The sequence below is a fragment of the Hippocampus guttulatus genome, chromosome 10, assembly GCF_054856545.1.
Source record: "Hippocampus guttulatus isolate MCC_2025c chromosome 10, RoL_Hgut_1.0, whole genome shotgun sequence".
NCBI classification, from domain to species: Eukaryota; Metazoa; Chordata; class Actinopteri; order Syngnathiformes; family Syngnathidae; genus Hippocampus; species Hippocampus guttulatus.
Window position 1 is genome coordinate 1,038,216 of NC_141270.1, and position 15,856 is coordinate 1,054,071.

Sequence of the window (15,856 nt, forward strand, 5' to 3'; positions counted from 1 at the left end):
ACCCAAGACGCACGGAGTCAAAAAAAGGGATCGATACTCGATTCATCCCTAAGGAGGAAATCCAAGGTGTCCGCTAGCCAAACGGCGAGCCGTAGCCCGTTGAAGCAACGTCAACGATCAAATGACGCGAAGGATCAAAGAAAATAATCGGAATCTCGCAGAGCACGCAAGGAAATGGGTCACTGCAACTGCTTCTCTGTCCTCCCCACCGCCGATACATACTTCCTGACCTCTTTGTCAAGACGCTTGCCTCCTTACCTGCGTGGCGCTTCAACCTCCCTCTCAGTAAGCTCCGCCTCTCGGAGGTGATGATAGGACAGATGGAAAGCCTTGGGGCGTCCTCTGGGAACGGTGGCGGTCCTGTGAGTGGCCGACCAGTTAACACTCCTCTGCTCCGTGCTGAGCCACAAAAATGGAACAATGCATTTTTTATCCATACGTGTGTGTGTGTGTGTGTGTGTGTGTGTGTGTGTGTACACACGTGAGCTTCGGAGTGCTTCTGGACAGCGGCTCACACATGTCGCTGTGACGACATGCAGGAGGACGTTTGCAATACTGCTGCGAGAAAACAGGAATAAGAAAGAAGAAGAAGGAGACTCAGATGTTAAAGAGCTTCATCATCATCATCATCATCATCATCATCATCATGCAGAGCCTGAAGAAGACGATCAAGAGAATCCAAAGAAGAAGTTGGGGAGCAACTGGAAGAGGGAGAAGATGAACAACAAAAGTAACAATGACGATGATGACGAGGAGGAGGAAGAGGAGAGGACCTGCTGCATTCTGATGTCGGCTTTGCCATTTCTGGTCTTGGAGTCCAGGACGCTGTTCACGTTTGTGGTGTAGTTTTTCACACTTCGACTTTCCTTCAGGTGAGCTTGAAGCTTCTCTCGCCGACGCCTACACACACACACACACACACACAAAATATCAACCAAACAAATCGATTCATTGACATCCAGGACGCACGCACACACACACACACGCACAAACGCACACACGCAACCAGCCAGGCAGACACCCACACAGGAGTACATGCACAGGTACAATATAACATGGTGGCGCTTCATCCCATTGACTGACTTGTTTCGGCAGTAGAGAACGACACAGAGCACTCCCAGGAGGCCGATTGCCATAGCGATGGACGTGATGGACAGCAGCTGTCTCTGGTACACTTCTTTGCTCTCTGCACATGAAAAAATACAAACAAACAAACAAACAACCCCCCCCCCCCAAAAAAAACAAAACAGGGACACACACAGACAAGCACAAAAAAAGACAACAACAATCATACATTACAACATTTTATAGGAAAATAACACAGCCAAGTGCCACGTAACAGTAGGAGACTATTACATGCTCAAATGTGGACATACACAACATGTGCGTGTACACATGTTAAGAGTTGGATTTGAAGGAACTGAAGGTAATCTGTGAGTCGACAGCGAGCGTCTGGTGATGGAAGAGTGCGCTAAGGGGGACGAGGTAAATGGGGGAGACAAGTGGACCTAAGGTGGACCCTTGCGAGACACCCAGGCTTGCGATTCACAAAATGGATGAATTGTTAGCGATCGGCGAGCTACGATGTCAACCTGGAGTTTGTTTTGCAGCTTGCTGGAACGCTCATCAGGCAAGATTCATTGTACGGTTACAATTGATGAATAATTCTGTTATAATGAATGAAGGGATCACGTTATTTAAATATATTTTCTCAGATGAATCTTTTTATTAATGAGATGAATGGATAAAAAAGACAGATTCCATTAATTTCATGACAATTAAAGAAACACTAAAATTTATGGGTAAAGTACTTGGATTTCATAATAAAATGAGAATTCTGAAGTTGCAATTTGAGAAAAAATACCGGCTGTAAATTAGTTTATTCATACAGTTTAGTAATAGCAAATATCAAAAAGTACTGAATGTGAATAATGATAATGAATTCAGTAATAATGAATGACTCCATTTATAGGTGTACCTTTTTTAATTTAATCTTTTCAATCAGGCAATTAACCAAGTATCAATGCGATAAAAGAATGAATTTTTTTTAAAATTTCAATTAAAATGAATTAAAACAAATTCAACGGAAACACACACACACACACACACACACACACCACAAATAAGGATTGTGTGTGATGGCAGTTCCGCCCGCCCGCCCGCCTCCTCCCTGTTGTGGCCGTTTCCATGGCGACTGCAGCCCATTCACATTGGATGGAAAATAACAGACTCAAACAGGCGCGCACGCACAAACACACACACGCCCGCCCAAGAGGTGATCTTACCCATGAACTCGATGCCCAGGTGGTCTGCGGGTACGCACGAAAAGGAGAAAGGCAAGAAGGGATGAGAGAGAGACAGAGGATGTTAGCATCAGCATTTAGCATCAGCAGTACTCATTTGGTGTTGTTGAATGACAACAATCTTTTGTGACGTCTCAAGACCACATGTCTCGAGCAGAATCAAAGTTTTTGATTGTGAACGTTTTTGTCCCCAACAGTTCCTGAAAGTCTTTTATTTCCATTTAAAAAAATTTTTTTTGTTTGTTTGCGTGACTGGAGACACGCCGGGCCTTCTGAACAACATGTTTCATTTCGGAAGCCTGTGTTTTATTGTGAAGGTCTGTCATTGCCAACACAGTTGGCCTGGCTCTTTTATTGTGAAAGTGTCCTTTCTGTTGTTTTGTGACTGAATACAGTTGCCTGCTCGAAACATATTTTATTTTGAAAGACATGTTTCTTTTGTTTTGCGAGTGACGACAATTAGGTGTTGGAAGCCAGGTGTTTTATTTTGAAAGTCTTGTTTTGAGCAGAACATAGTATTCTGTTTGGAAAGTCTTTCCTACAAAGCACAGTCTTTTTTTTTTCCTCTCCTAAAATCGCAGATTCAGAACAACGTCTTTTTATTTTGAAAGTCTCGTTCGCTGCGAGAAGACCAAATGCTTCTATTTACAGTATGTATTTTGAGGTCTTGCGGCAACAAAGACAGAGCTAATGACGTTGTCAAGCAAATGTCATTCCTCTCCCAACACAAGCAGTAAACAACGTGTCCGTTTTTCGGCCCAATGCCGCTCTTCCATCTTGCGTCCGACGCGTTCATTTAGCCGGCGTCCGGCCGACCTTGACGGACGACCGCGTTGATCTCGGTGGGTTACAAACTCAATTTCCAAGTCGGCTATTCCGTAAAGCCGCCGGCGCTGAAGATGGCGGAGCGTCCATCGGGAAGGGACAAGATGGATGCCGTGCGGACGCCCTGCGCTCAAGATGGACGCCCCCGCTGGGGGACGGTCCGTACATACGCCTCCTTAAATAACCAGCGATACTACAAGAAGAAGAAGGAGGAGAATGACTTCCGCCAAGGTCAAATAATTGAACGTGAAGGAAAAGTACTGAGAAGGAAGCGTCGAGTTATTTTGTCATTCTTTGGCACGCCGCTTTGAGCGCTTCTCTTCTCGATGTTCTCGTGTTTGTTTCTTCACGCTTTTCTGTTTGTGCCATAGGCGGCTCGTCAAATTCCTCTCCCCTTCCTTTCCCCTTTGCAGTTCTTCTTGCTTGCCTCTCTTCTTGTCGCTCGTCATTAATTGGAACGCCGTCTTCGAGTTGCTCTCGCCTTTGAGTGCATTCTTCTTCTTCGACTTCTTTCCCTTTCTTGTGTGCCGTGTGTGCGTCTCTCTCTCTCTCTCTCTCTTGTGAGAAGAGAAATAAAAAGAAGGGTGGCTGACAGCTGGAGCGCGAACAATCGTTCAACGCGCAAAGTCGGCGAGATGCAAATGAAAAGGAGCTTGAAAACAAAACGCATTTTCAAAGCAAGTCTTTATCCATCGTCACCCCTGCCAGGTCGCGGCAGAGTCATTACAAATCACAGGAAAGTGCTTTCGGGCGGCCTTCGTGTTGTGTTTAGCGATCCGATTATCCACGAAATCTTTGGATCCACTCCAGGAGAAACATTTGGTGTGTTTTGGTGCATTTTGGGGGGGCCTTCCTTGAGTGCAGTCTTCATACGTGGCCAAAATGAGCAAGATGCCCTTCACTCATGGAGTAGCAGATGCTTTCAAAGCACACGCGCTCATCTTGACAGCTGGCGTTGGCGCATTTGGAAAAAATCTTTCCAGAGCCAAGGTGATTGTGCTAAGCAGCGAAGAATGAGTGGACAATCTTTGCGTCTATCCTTTTGATTAGCGGGAAAGCTTCACCCAAAACAACAGTTTCGGACAAAAAAAAAAAAAAAAAAGCAGACAAGATGAGCTTTTTTGTCAACATGACAAGCAGAACATTGACTATCATGCAAATATTTTGGGACTTTTCTGACACATCAAACTATCAAGCCCAAAATCGAGCCTGAGAGAGACATTTTGATGGCGAGATCATCGTTTCTTCAACACATACCCGACAAATAAAACACATTGCGAGTCGTCGGGGTTCTCGGAACAAAGTTTGCGCTTTGGACGAACGACACGGTCGTTTGAAGGCTCGTAATTCACGCAACTTCGATGCTAGTTTCCATGAGTCTGTCGTATGTGTGTAAAGATGCATGTTAGGAGGTTACCAGGTGGAAAACCGACACGAGGGGATGCTGCACTGCAAGAAGTGGGCTGAAAAAAACAAACAAAAAAAAAAACAAAAGGAAAAAAATAAAATGAGGATTGTGTCGCTTCATTTCAGCAAAATAGAACAGGACAATTGGTAGCTCTTATTTATTATGTAAATAACTAAATAAGAATTAAGAAATGGAATGGTGAACATTCTAACTCCACGACAGCGTGGGAATTATGTTCCAGACCACCCCCCCCCCCCCACCCCCCCGCGATAGACCAAATCCGCAAAGTAGCGACATCGTATTCATGACATAATTTCGATACAGTTTGTTCTAATGTTGTTAAGACCGGTACAATATATGCATGCGAGGTGCAGGTATTGTTTTTGACCACTTGGGGGCCGTCGTCCGCACACTAGAAACTATTACATGACTGCGAATGTGAATGTCTTTAAAAGGAAAACACGTGACGACCATCTCCAGAATTTTTCCTGTAGCGTTAGCCGCCGCGGCGCACGGTGACGGCGTTTCTCAACGCTAGCAGCAAGTGCGCCGTGAACGCTGTGTGGCGTATCTCGGTTATTGCTTTTTTTTAAAAAGCCGTTGAAAGCGCAGCAACTGCCGTTTGCATCCTCCCGCTATCCATAAGCACATTTTATGGATTATAATTCTTCCGGGCTGGTGGCGATACATTCAATTAGGTTAACATGTTGACTTTGCCGGCAGATACCCCGAATAATCTCTCCATTCCTTATTGACAGGGTCTTTCATTTTGGGCTTTTTTGCCGTTTTGCAGTGCGCAGTGACGCAAAATTCCAGTCACACCAAAAGTAAACTGGCATATTTAGATGAGTTGCTAGCATAAGAGTCAGGTGGGGAGGGTTGCTGGGCGGGAATTGTGGTGGGGAAAGGTGGGGGGGGGGGGTGGCTGAGACAGGGCGGGGGAGGGAAGAAGAGGAACACCGTTGCTCTTCTTCTCCAGTTTTGCACTTACCCACTTTTTGGGGAGGCGAAAAGCAGTCAAAGCAACAAACGTGAGGAGAGAATAGCAAAGAAAGAATGAGAGACGGCTTTGCGTTGGCTCGCAAGTGGGCCAACTTTCAATGCGAGCGTGACAACATCAACTAGCATGGCGGGCACGACACTGCAGATCAGTCATGTTTACAGACATGGAGGACTGTCACCTGCCAATTTTTATTTTTATTTTTAGAATCCATCATTGTATCGATTAATCAAATAAAATTGTTTTGCATTCAAGCGAATTGCAAATCCATTTTCCCTTTGCGGTTTATTGCGGTGAGCAAAAAAACCCCAAAACAAAACAATGAAGCAAAAATGAAGCAATATCACACAAAATGGTTTGATTGTGTACTCACGACCTTTACTCCATGACCAAAATAGTTGTCGATGAATGGATTCATTCTGACACCTCTAGATGCAAGCGATCAATATGTCAAAATTGAATCATCCTTAATCACTGGATTTTACTCAAGTCACAAGAGAATAATATGAGAGCAATCTTATCGATCGGGAAGTCAGATGGCTCCCGCCGATGCATTTTGGGCCACTTTGTGATCCAAACAAAGACGTCGCTGCCACCGTGCGGTCGCGCACCCGCTTATTTTCCGGATCATTCGAAGACGCTGCGGGCTGAAGACACCGACAACTGCGCCAACACATTATTGTGATTTTTGAGAGGGCGCCCGGCAACGGAGACGTCGTTGACGAGGAGGCGGCGGAGGTGCTAATGACGCGAACCGAGACGCGCCGATCGGGAACAACAAGGCCGGATCACGAGCGGGGCGCCTGCGCTTACTCGGCGCCGCCATGTAGCAAAACCGGGAACTCGGCCCTGAAGTCCCGTCGGTGCCAGGCACAGAACCGACGGCTCTTTACGTGACTAAAGTTTTTCTTCTTTGAGTCAAGCGCCGAGAACGACACGGGTCAGGCGCTGACCTTTGGGCCGTGACATGCAACGCTGCTCTGGTCTCACGTGTAAGCGTCTTACTTGGATCGGACAGGATGGAGTCGGTCTTGGGCAGGAACTGATCGCAGCGGATGCCCTGGTAGCCTTCTCGACACCTGGCGGGGGGAAGGGGAGGGGGGGGGGCAGAGGACAGACGTGACGTCAACGCCTTGACATTGACAACGACTGGCACGTTCTTGAACGTGAAGGGCGGCGTGGGTGTCGGACGAAGAGTCAGAGGTGGACGAGGAGACGAAGCCGGAGGAGAAAAACAGTCAGAGGAGGACGAGGGGAGAACGCGAGGCCAAGGAGGAAGAGCGGCAAAAGGAGGGTGACGGGGGAAAAAAAGGAAGGAGGAGCGCAAGGAAGAAGAAAAGTGCAAACGTGGAGGTGAAGTACGAAGGGGGAGCAGGAAGAGGTCCAAGAGAGAAGAGGAGGAAAAAAAATGAGCAGGAGAAAGCTGAAAATGCAAATCGGTGAGGAGGATTTGGTGCAAGAGGAGGTGCAGAAGAAGAAGAATGGGGAGAAAGAGAAAGAGGAGGAAGAGAAAAGAGGAGCTTCCACAACAAATATTTTTCCTTTTCCATGCCCTCGACGGCTCCAGCACGATCACATTTCTGTAACAATGAATTTGCCTTTTCTCAACATAGTCACAAATGTACTTAAATGCACTTCAGGAGGAAGTCATTCCATTTTTTTTTGTTCTAACATCATCACCATATAAGCGGCATTACAACACAAAACTAAATCTCCCAAAAAATTGTGATCGTGACATCGAACTTGATGAGCGATTTGAATGTGGAATTCAGCCATTCATGTCAGGACCACTAGAGGGAGCTCACATAGCGAGAACGCGATGCGCTTTACGTTTCTCGAACTTTGGAGCGCTCAAATTGTTACGAGGCAGTTTTCGGCTGCGGCGTTGAACTGGCGGACTTGATGAATAAAACATGTTGGCCAACGCGGGCGTCTGTCTCGCAAGGCTTTCAAGAGAGCAAAGGGATTCGTCAATTATTCACATGTGCTCACAAAATTCACGCCCCCCGCCCCAAAAAAAAAAAAATGGGCCTGCCTCAACTTTCAGGTCATCAACACTGCCAGTTTGAATCAAAAAAAAAAAAATTGCGATTATTTGGACAAACAAAAGTGTCAGTTTCAAAAGTACAAAATGAAAACGCAATGAGGTTTTCAAATCGATTTTTTTAGGCATAATACGTCCAAGACATAGTACTTTGAAATAAAACAAATGAAAAAAATAGCAATTATTGTGATTTTATTCAGCAAAATGATGCCCCCCAAAACGTCCTCAATTAGCATTAGCATTAGCACCTTCAGGCCAATTCTCTATTGCCTGTGACATGCCGGCAAGCGGCTAAAAGTCGGCCTGAAAATATGCTGCTATGAATTATGAATGATTGCAGGGAAGACTTTTTAGTCTGCGAGCGGGTTCCAAAAAAAAAAGCAGCAGACGACGGATTCGACTGAGGGCGACGGCGGCTCATTTGAGCAAAACAGCGAAGCACATTTCGTTCATTCGGTCATTTCTTCATTCATTCCATTTGCGGAAAAACAACCGTGGCACGTTTCATTCGGGATTTTGCAAAATCTTTCACTTCTGCTTTTTGGCCCCAACAAACGAACTTTCAAAGGCCTCGGTTGCGGCCTCCTCTTTCTTTTCACCCCTTTTATGATGCCAGCTCGAAGATTTTATGCAAGTTGCTTTTTCATAAAGCTTCCCCTCGCACGTGTGCCATCAATCATCCATCAAGGTCGCATTTGACGTCCGCTGCGGGATTTCTTTCGGCCGAGCATGCGCGCGTTTTGTACGACGGCTTTGACATTGAGTGAAACAAACGAACGCTCTTCCTGGCGCTTGGATGTCCTCTTTGGCCTCCGTTTGTTATTATTTTCACTCCCCTTCACGGCAAATTATTTGCAGCGTCTTCGGGGGCGGGGGGGGGGGGCTTTTTCCCTTTCATATTGTCTCATCTTCTTTTGCATCAAAAGTCCCCGCGGGGCAATTAAAGGCGGCTGCCACCTCCGTGCCATCTCCATGGCGATCGCCGCACTCGGCGTCCCTCGGCGCGGTCGCCGTCACACGCGTGTGCGTGAAAAGTATGCGTGGGAGGTATCGGGGGTCGGGGGGGGGGGACACGTGCGATTGCTGGCTAAGACACGGGTGGCCGACGTGCGGCTCCCCTCTCAATTTGTACCTCAAAAGTGATTAAAAATGGGAGGCCCACATCAACTTGGCAGTTGAGATTGGAGCGCGCAAGCGCTTTCCCAGGCATGTCCAGACGGCACGTCGCCGAGCGGTTAGCACGTCGGGCTGATTTGGAGGCCAAATCTTTTCAAATGTCTGATTGGGTCATCTGACAGGCGCATTCGGTACTCAAAGCTGCTCAAGTCAAGTTAGAAAGGCATCAAGATGAACGAAGACCTCCACCAAGGCCAAAAGTGTCCACTCAAGCACACAAAAAATATGGAATGTTTTTGGGTGGGTCTCGTGAAAGACACGGCGAGCAAATTTCATGTCGCAAACTCAAACTGGTTTCGGTATTGAAAGTATTGAAATGAAGGGCCGTTTTCCCCGCGTGTGGTCGATGAAATGCGTACGGGCGCTCCGTTGAGGTCGGCGATGACATCGGCGCCGACGTTCGTTACGCGCCGCTCGGAGATTCTGTGCTGAAAATCCCACAATTCAGTGCGGCGAGCCTCAAACATTTGTTTTTATTTTTAAATCTCATTACAAGCGAGCGCACACATGCACTCGCTGCACAAACTTCAAAGATGTAAACACGTGCTCCTGCTGCTGCTGCTGATGCTGTGTGTGTGTGTGTGTGTGTGTGCGTGTGTGCGCCGGTTTCTGTGTTCATCAACATATGACTTTGTGTGTCCAAGCCTATGCACCAATGTGTGTTTGTCAGCATGTCGGTGTATGTGTGTGCGTGTGTGTGTGTGTGTGTGTGTGTGTGTGTGTTATGTAACATCATCTACAGAGCCAGGTCACACTCACGTGCTGCTTGGCAAACACGTTGAGGTGAGGCTTTATGTAACACACGCAGGCACGCGCGCACACACACACACACACACACACACACACACACACACACACACACACACACACACACAGTCACGTGCACACACACACACGCGCGCGCACACGCTTGCAATTGCAATAAATCGAAGTAACCTTCCAAAAAGGACATCAAACGCCTGATGAATCGATCTGGTTGAGCTGTGAGAAACATTCCGAAGATGGACAACGATGTGGACCAACATCTCATTTCCACTTCATTACCTTTGCCGAGGCCAGAAAGCGCGGGTGGAAACTTGAGCATTTGGGAGTTTGACACCAAGCTTTGCCCGACACCAAAGACCGAAGCGAGACGGCCGCTGAGTGGGTACCGTGCTCTCTGCCAAGGACAAACTGTGGACTAAAGTGCAACAAAATGAAAGCTGAGAGCAGCGGTGATGAATGAGATCTGGCGTACATTCGCCCTCCTCCAAGAAGGAGTTATTTTGAAATGTTATGGCCACGCACAGCAAAAATCTCAAACGTCCATCCGTCTTGTGGAAGTGCTTCACATTTGCGAGCAAATCTTGAGCTGTTTGTCGACACGAAGGACTCCTGCCAATGGAGAAAATAACCCTAAAATGGCCACCTGAAAGCAAAACGGCCGACCTCTTGTGACTTTTCAGGTGTGGCTTCTCGAGACACTTTCGGTGGGTTTGCTCTTTGTAGACATGCGGACCGCATTTCATGTTGCGACTCCGTACTGGCTTTGGGGGCTGAATCATCAAGTGTGAATGGCCAAAAAGCAGCTCGAATGACGGATTCATACAAAATGGTAGACCTCCGGTGTCTTTTCATCCATGGTGCCTTCAGACTTTTTTTTTTTTTTTTTTTTTGCGGGTCTGCTCATGATAAGCATCTGTACAAAATTTCATGTTGCTCTGCAACTTTGCTTCGGGGGTTGAATTTTTAAATTTGCCTGAACAGCCAATAGGAGACGAAGACGGCAGGCTTCCTGTGTCTTTTCTGGCATGATTTTTGGAGACTTTTTTTCTGGGTCACCTCATGATAAACCTTTCATGTTGCTCAGTGCAACTGGCTTGGGTCGTTGAATATTTAAATGAGTTAGAAAGGTCAACGTAAAATTATCATGACCAAACAAATCAGCAGACTTCCTGCGTCTTTTCAGGCACTGTTCCCGCATTTAAAAAAAAAAAGAAGTTTTTTACGGGCCTTCTCATCATAAGCATGTGAAGCAAAGTTATTGTTACGAAGTCAAATTGGCTGCTGGGGAGGGGTTCGATTCTCACGAGAATCCGTGGGGTCTATCAAGAGTCATCAAACTTTGCCATGATGTGTACGAGCTTCAAATTTCATTGGAGTCCCGTTCAGCTCGTTTGACTCCATTAGCTTAGCAGTGTTAGCCCTTTGAAGCGAAAAGTAAACGTAACCCCAGAATGACTTCGACTCTGCTGACAAGATCTTAATTGTCTCGTTAATGGGACATGCAGGATCAACATCATCCACTTCTTCCTTCCGCGCACGCTAACGAGCTAGCTGCCGCAGGCGACCGCGGGAGATTAGTGCACTTTGGATGTAAAAAATTTGGGGAAAGGAGGTTGGCGGGAATGCGTGTTAACACTTTAATTAAACAATGGCCTAATCTGGTTAGTCTCGCTCGTCCGACACCGAGGCAGGAAATCTTTGCGCGGCCCGATGGTTGCTATCGACACGCGACACGGAGGATTAACATCCAGATTATTGTGCTCCCGTGTTGGATCGGCGTGAGGCCGGAGCTCCCGACATTGATGACTTCAGATGATTTGTGTAAATGGGCGTCATGTGCGTATTAGCGCGTGACCAAGTTGATTTAGGAAAGACTGAGGTCTTTTTGGTTTCCAAAGCTTGTAGGCATGTTAGCCAGCGAGGTCCTGGTTCGGGTAGGATGATGTCATTGTTGGTCCAACCATTTTGACGAGTGGTATTCAGCCACCTATTTGCCCTCATTAGCAATTTCGGGGGGTTTGATGTCCGAGTATGAGCGACAACTGTAAAAAGGAATCATGTTTCTTTGAGCGGAAACCGAGAGTTTTTCGGAGGTAGGGTAGATAATCTCCAGCCGTCGTCTGCGAGCGGGAGAGTTAGCATGTAGCTGGAGCACAAACCACTGACTAATGAGGAGATTAATTGGCAACGTAAGTTATTAGCAAAGCAGAGGCGGCGAACGGGGCTTTGGACACATCAGCATGAAAGTGGATTAATCTCGTCTGAGGAGCCAGGACGGCGCCATGGCGGTAGTGCCGGCACTGAGCGTTGGCCACCTGTGAGGTCCTGCAATGGTGTTTTTACCGGTATACTGTATCGACAGCTAATGTTGCCAAATTTCGCCACGTTAGCACGGAGCCTTTTTAGACACTCTTAGCAGAGATAGCATCTGGTCGTCTATCCTAGCTTGATTCTGGCAGTTAATTCCTATTTGAAATATGATCAATATGTTAGCCTTTTGTGAATGTCTGTAGCTTTACGGTTGGCTTGTGCTTTTTTACAAGTTAGGTTCGCACCAGCCCCAAGGTGGTCAATAGCCCTATTTGAAATATTGGCCATGCTAACTGTTGGTCTTTAGCTTTCGGCTAACTGTGACCGCCTCTCTTGTTAGATTTTCATTCGCCACGAGTTTCTGTATTTTTGACCTCAATTTCAGTTTGAGCTTCATTAGTCACATTTTGTGAACATAAACGCCACTTTTACTGAATATGTTAATATTTGTATTCAGGTGGCACACATCCAAATGTCGAAGGTCAGTTTTTTTTCCCTCCGTGTTTTTTGAGACCAAGTTAATAATGTTCCCCCTTTATGTTACAATTTTTGGGTTGTTGTCGTCAAGTAAAAACGCCTTTTTGTGATGCCGTGAAAACTGTTCGCATGTGCTACTCACTTAAATTTCTGAGCGTGATGATGGCGACTAGCGCGTGCGTATGTGTGTGAGCGCGGAGATCATTGTCATGCTTGGCCGCTCGCATCTCGTCTGGCCCGCTTGGCCTTCAACACAGCCCGGGAATATTTAGTGCTCGGCGGAGACAAGGTGAAGGTTCTGCGCAACGAGGTCACGCCTGTCGCGTTCCCCGCGGGCGGACTCTCGTCCCCGACTGGAAGCTGCTCTCTCGCCGTTGTGATGATGGTGGCTCCACGGTGGCTAAGGACAGGAAGTGAACTCTGATCACGTGATGAATATTTAACAGCAGGACAGAGTCTGGAGTGTTTGTCAAATGGCATATGATGGGAAATTGACGGGCACCAGCTACTGCGCGGCTTGAACTAGTTCTGTGACCAAACTTGGAACTCCACTTAGCTGTTAAAAAAAAAAAAAAAAAATTCTCTAGTAAAATGAACTGAAAGACCATTTATCCGTTTCAGCCCCTAGCACCAAGGCAATTTGTCTTGTTACGTTTTGAAATCAAGAAAAAGCACAATATTCCGTGGTTCGGGATAAAAAACAAATCTGTCAACCTGCTCTAAAAGAACTCGCAATATGGCCTTTTACCTTCACCTTTGACATTGGCCAAACAGCAGCAACAACAACAATACAACACAAACAAGCATAGTTACCGTCTGACTCCTTGAATTCAAAGTTTTCACTCTCGACGCCGAGTTGTTCCCTCTTCATTTATAATTCAGCGGAGACGATGCGTAAACTCTTGATCCAAACAATATTTTACACGAACAAGAGCCCTCGCATTAACCTGTTTGAATATTTCATTGGCTCTTAAAAGTACAACAGTTCTCCAATGATTTAAAGTGTAATCGCAAATAGTTTAGAATGCGCAAGTCCATCGGCGAGGCCGAAATTTCCATCAGGGCACGTTCACGATATGCGGAAAGAGACTCCCAACCTGGTGAGACTCGCCAGTGGCATTCGCTCCAGTTACACTAGGACACGATTGACTCCAATCCCAACGCCATGCGATTCATTCCAATTACAAGGTGGACAAAATATTAGTCATCCCAAATATCAAACACTTCCATTGCAGTATAAGACAGAATTCACTCCAATGACTGTACGTTCCAAAATGATCCCTACGAATCGCGACATTAATCACTCGAGTTACGATTCGAATCACCGCCATCGCAACTCGCAATCAAATATCATCCGGGTCACGTCTCTGCTCGATCCGTGACCGATCTCGCCGCCTCGCAGGTGTGTGGAAAATGTGCCCGCAAGCGTCCCGAGGCGCAATCATGCGAGTCGTCGTCAATTTGGCGGCATGAATATTCAGCTCCGCTTTGCATTTCTTGACACAAATCTGTCACGTGGATTTCCCCGTCGGAGCGTCCTCGCCGCTTGCGCTCTCTTCCGTGAGCTGAATTAGGAAGCGTCGCCGAGCTGCGCTACTCCCTGTCATCGATCAATCCGATAATGGCGCAATCTCACCGAGATTTCTCATCCCTGGAATCAAGCTGATTCGAGAATGGCGACGTCGTTATGCTAAAATAAGCACGTGTATTTGTTTCCTCTTTTCGGGGAGTCAGATTGTAATGCTCCCTTTTGCTTGACACTTTCCTTGCTTTTGCCAACAGAACATAGACAGGATACAGCCCAGTATCCTGATCGACACAATATCGGTTCACCTTTATGGCACGAAAGCTACGCTAATGATTTGTACTGAATGGCAACTCACTCGGAAAGAGGCCTTACAGCGGCCGCCTTTCTATTTGAAGTCAGCACTGCTGTGCATCCAACTGTGATTTTAGTTCCTTTTCGTTTCCTTTTCTCATCTCCCTTTTCGGAGGGAAGCCGGCGTCATAATATTGATCAACAGTGTGTGAAAGGACTGTTCAACATTTCCCCGGTAGCTTGACAGATCAACAAACGACGACAAAACAAAATAAAATCCTGTGTGAGGGGGTAAGTTTTTGGTTTCTTTCTTGTTTGGGCACCCACACTCATTTTATACTCTCTCTCTGTGACACAAAGAATTCGAAATGCTAACTAGCTAGCTCGCCGGAGTTATGCGGTGTTGCATTTTGTTGACGTCTCCAGCCATTATGTTATTGTTCCTGTCAGGGAGGTCCCTCTCTTCACCTCACACGTTCCTTGAAATATGACTCAAGTCTGAGTTTCGGTTAATTGAGCTAGCCGATGCCATTAGCCGTGTATTTGTGACAAAGTGCTCAGTGAAGGCATATGCACGTGTGGCTTCGCCGTTTCCGTCGGGTGTGTGTATTGGTGTGCGTTTGCGTCTCTGCTAGGTGTGCTAACGCCGCACTCAGTCACACAAAGTGACGCCGCAGGCCGCCATGTGTGACTAATGTCTGCCTGCTAGCAGTTCGCCACACAGAACAGAAACACGCAGACACGGACGCGAATATGCAAATGAGGCTAATTACAGTCTAAATGATGACAGAGGCCGACCGGTACACAAGTGAATAGGCGGATCGCTTACCGCTGCTGCCACATGATAACGTGGTGGTGTTAAAACGTTTGATGGCGTTAAGAGAAAGACGGAAAGCTGCCAGTTAGACAAACTAACACGTTAGGGAAGCATTCTAGTGCATTTGAAATATTGGAATCATGTCAGGATTGGAATCGTGAACACTAAGGTGGGCCAGCTTGTTAGCCTAGCGTTAGCCATATTCTAACAATTCTTTCCCGTACGTGGTCTTACGGCACACCTGGTATCCCAACATTAGCCAGATTGGAGCAGATAACCCTGTTTGTTTTTAGCCACAATTTAGCATCCGGTACACAGCTTGTAGCCTTCATTTGTGTTTTAGCCACTGTCAGATGGACTCGTTTGTTACCCTCGCAGTAGCCACATTCTAGCAGACAACCCAATTAAAAAAAAAAAAAAAAAAGTTCCCGCATTTGGCACCGTGCTTCTGTCCAGAGGCTCGGTTTGTGTTTTAGCCACTTCTAGCAATGGCCACATCCAACTTTGAGTAAGTAGTGTCTGTCTACAGGTTCCACACCACGACTTCGAAAATGCAGCCAACAGCTTTGCTTGACCTTGATCTCCCTCCTGCCGCAACTGCATCATTGCTCATCATCTTTGCACACCTCATCGGATTTAATCGGGTGGGTTGTAGACAACCCCCCCCCCCCCCAACGAAGGTTCTGGACGGGTCAGCCTGCTGACATTTGATTCATGCAGCGCTCGAAAAGTATCATGCGCCGAGCTCCTCAGGGTCAAAGGCGTCAGGAGGCTGGGGAAGATCGCACTAATCAGAGAGGCGGGCAGCGGGTAGGCCAGGTCAGGTGAGGTCAGGTGGGGGGGTGTGAATGGGGGCGTTGCGGATACGGGCTTCTCACATGGATGCGGGAAGAAATGGTAGCCCCCACTCAG

At 46.9% G+C, this 15,856-nt stretch overlaps 1 protein-coding gene across 2 annotated transcripts in view; it reads right to left on the reverse strand.

Moving 5' to 3' along the window:
* The window catches only part of nrg3a (neuregulin 3a), a 96,461-nt gene that overhangs the window by 1,632 nt on the left and 78,973 nt on the right, over positions 1 to 15,856 (reverse strand). Inside the window, exons 3-8 of one of the 2 annotated variants that reach the window (XM_086122557.1) lie at positions 6,542 to 6,615; positions 2,286 to 2,309; positions 1,084 to 1,186; positions 774 to 900; positions 482 to 555; positions 259 to 399 (exon numbers count right to left, since the gene is read on the reverse strand). In XM_086122557.1, coding sequence (XP_085978683.1) covers positions 259 to 399; positions 482 to 555; positions 774 to 900; positions 1,084 to 1,186; positions 2,286 to 2,309; positions 6,542 to 6,615 — 543 coding nt within the window. Of the gene's footprint in view, positions 1 to 258; positions 400 to 481; positions 559 to 773; positions 901 to 1,083; positions 1,187 to 2,285; positions 2,310 to 6,541; positions 6,616 to 15,856 lie in introns of both variants that reach the window. The other variant, XM_086122556.1, reaches the window with a different exon arrangement.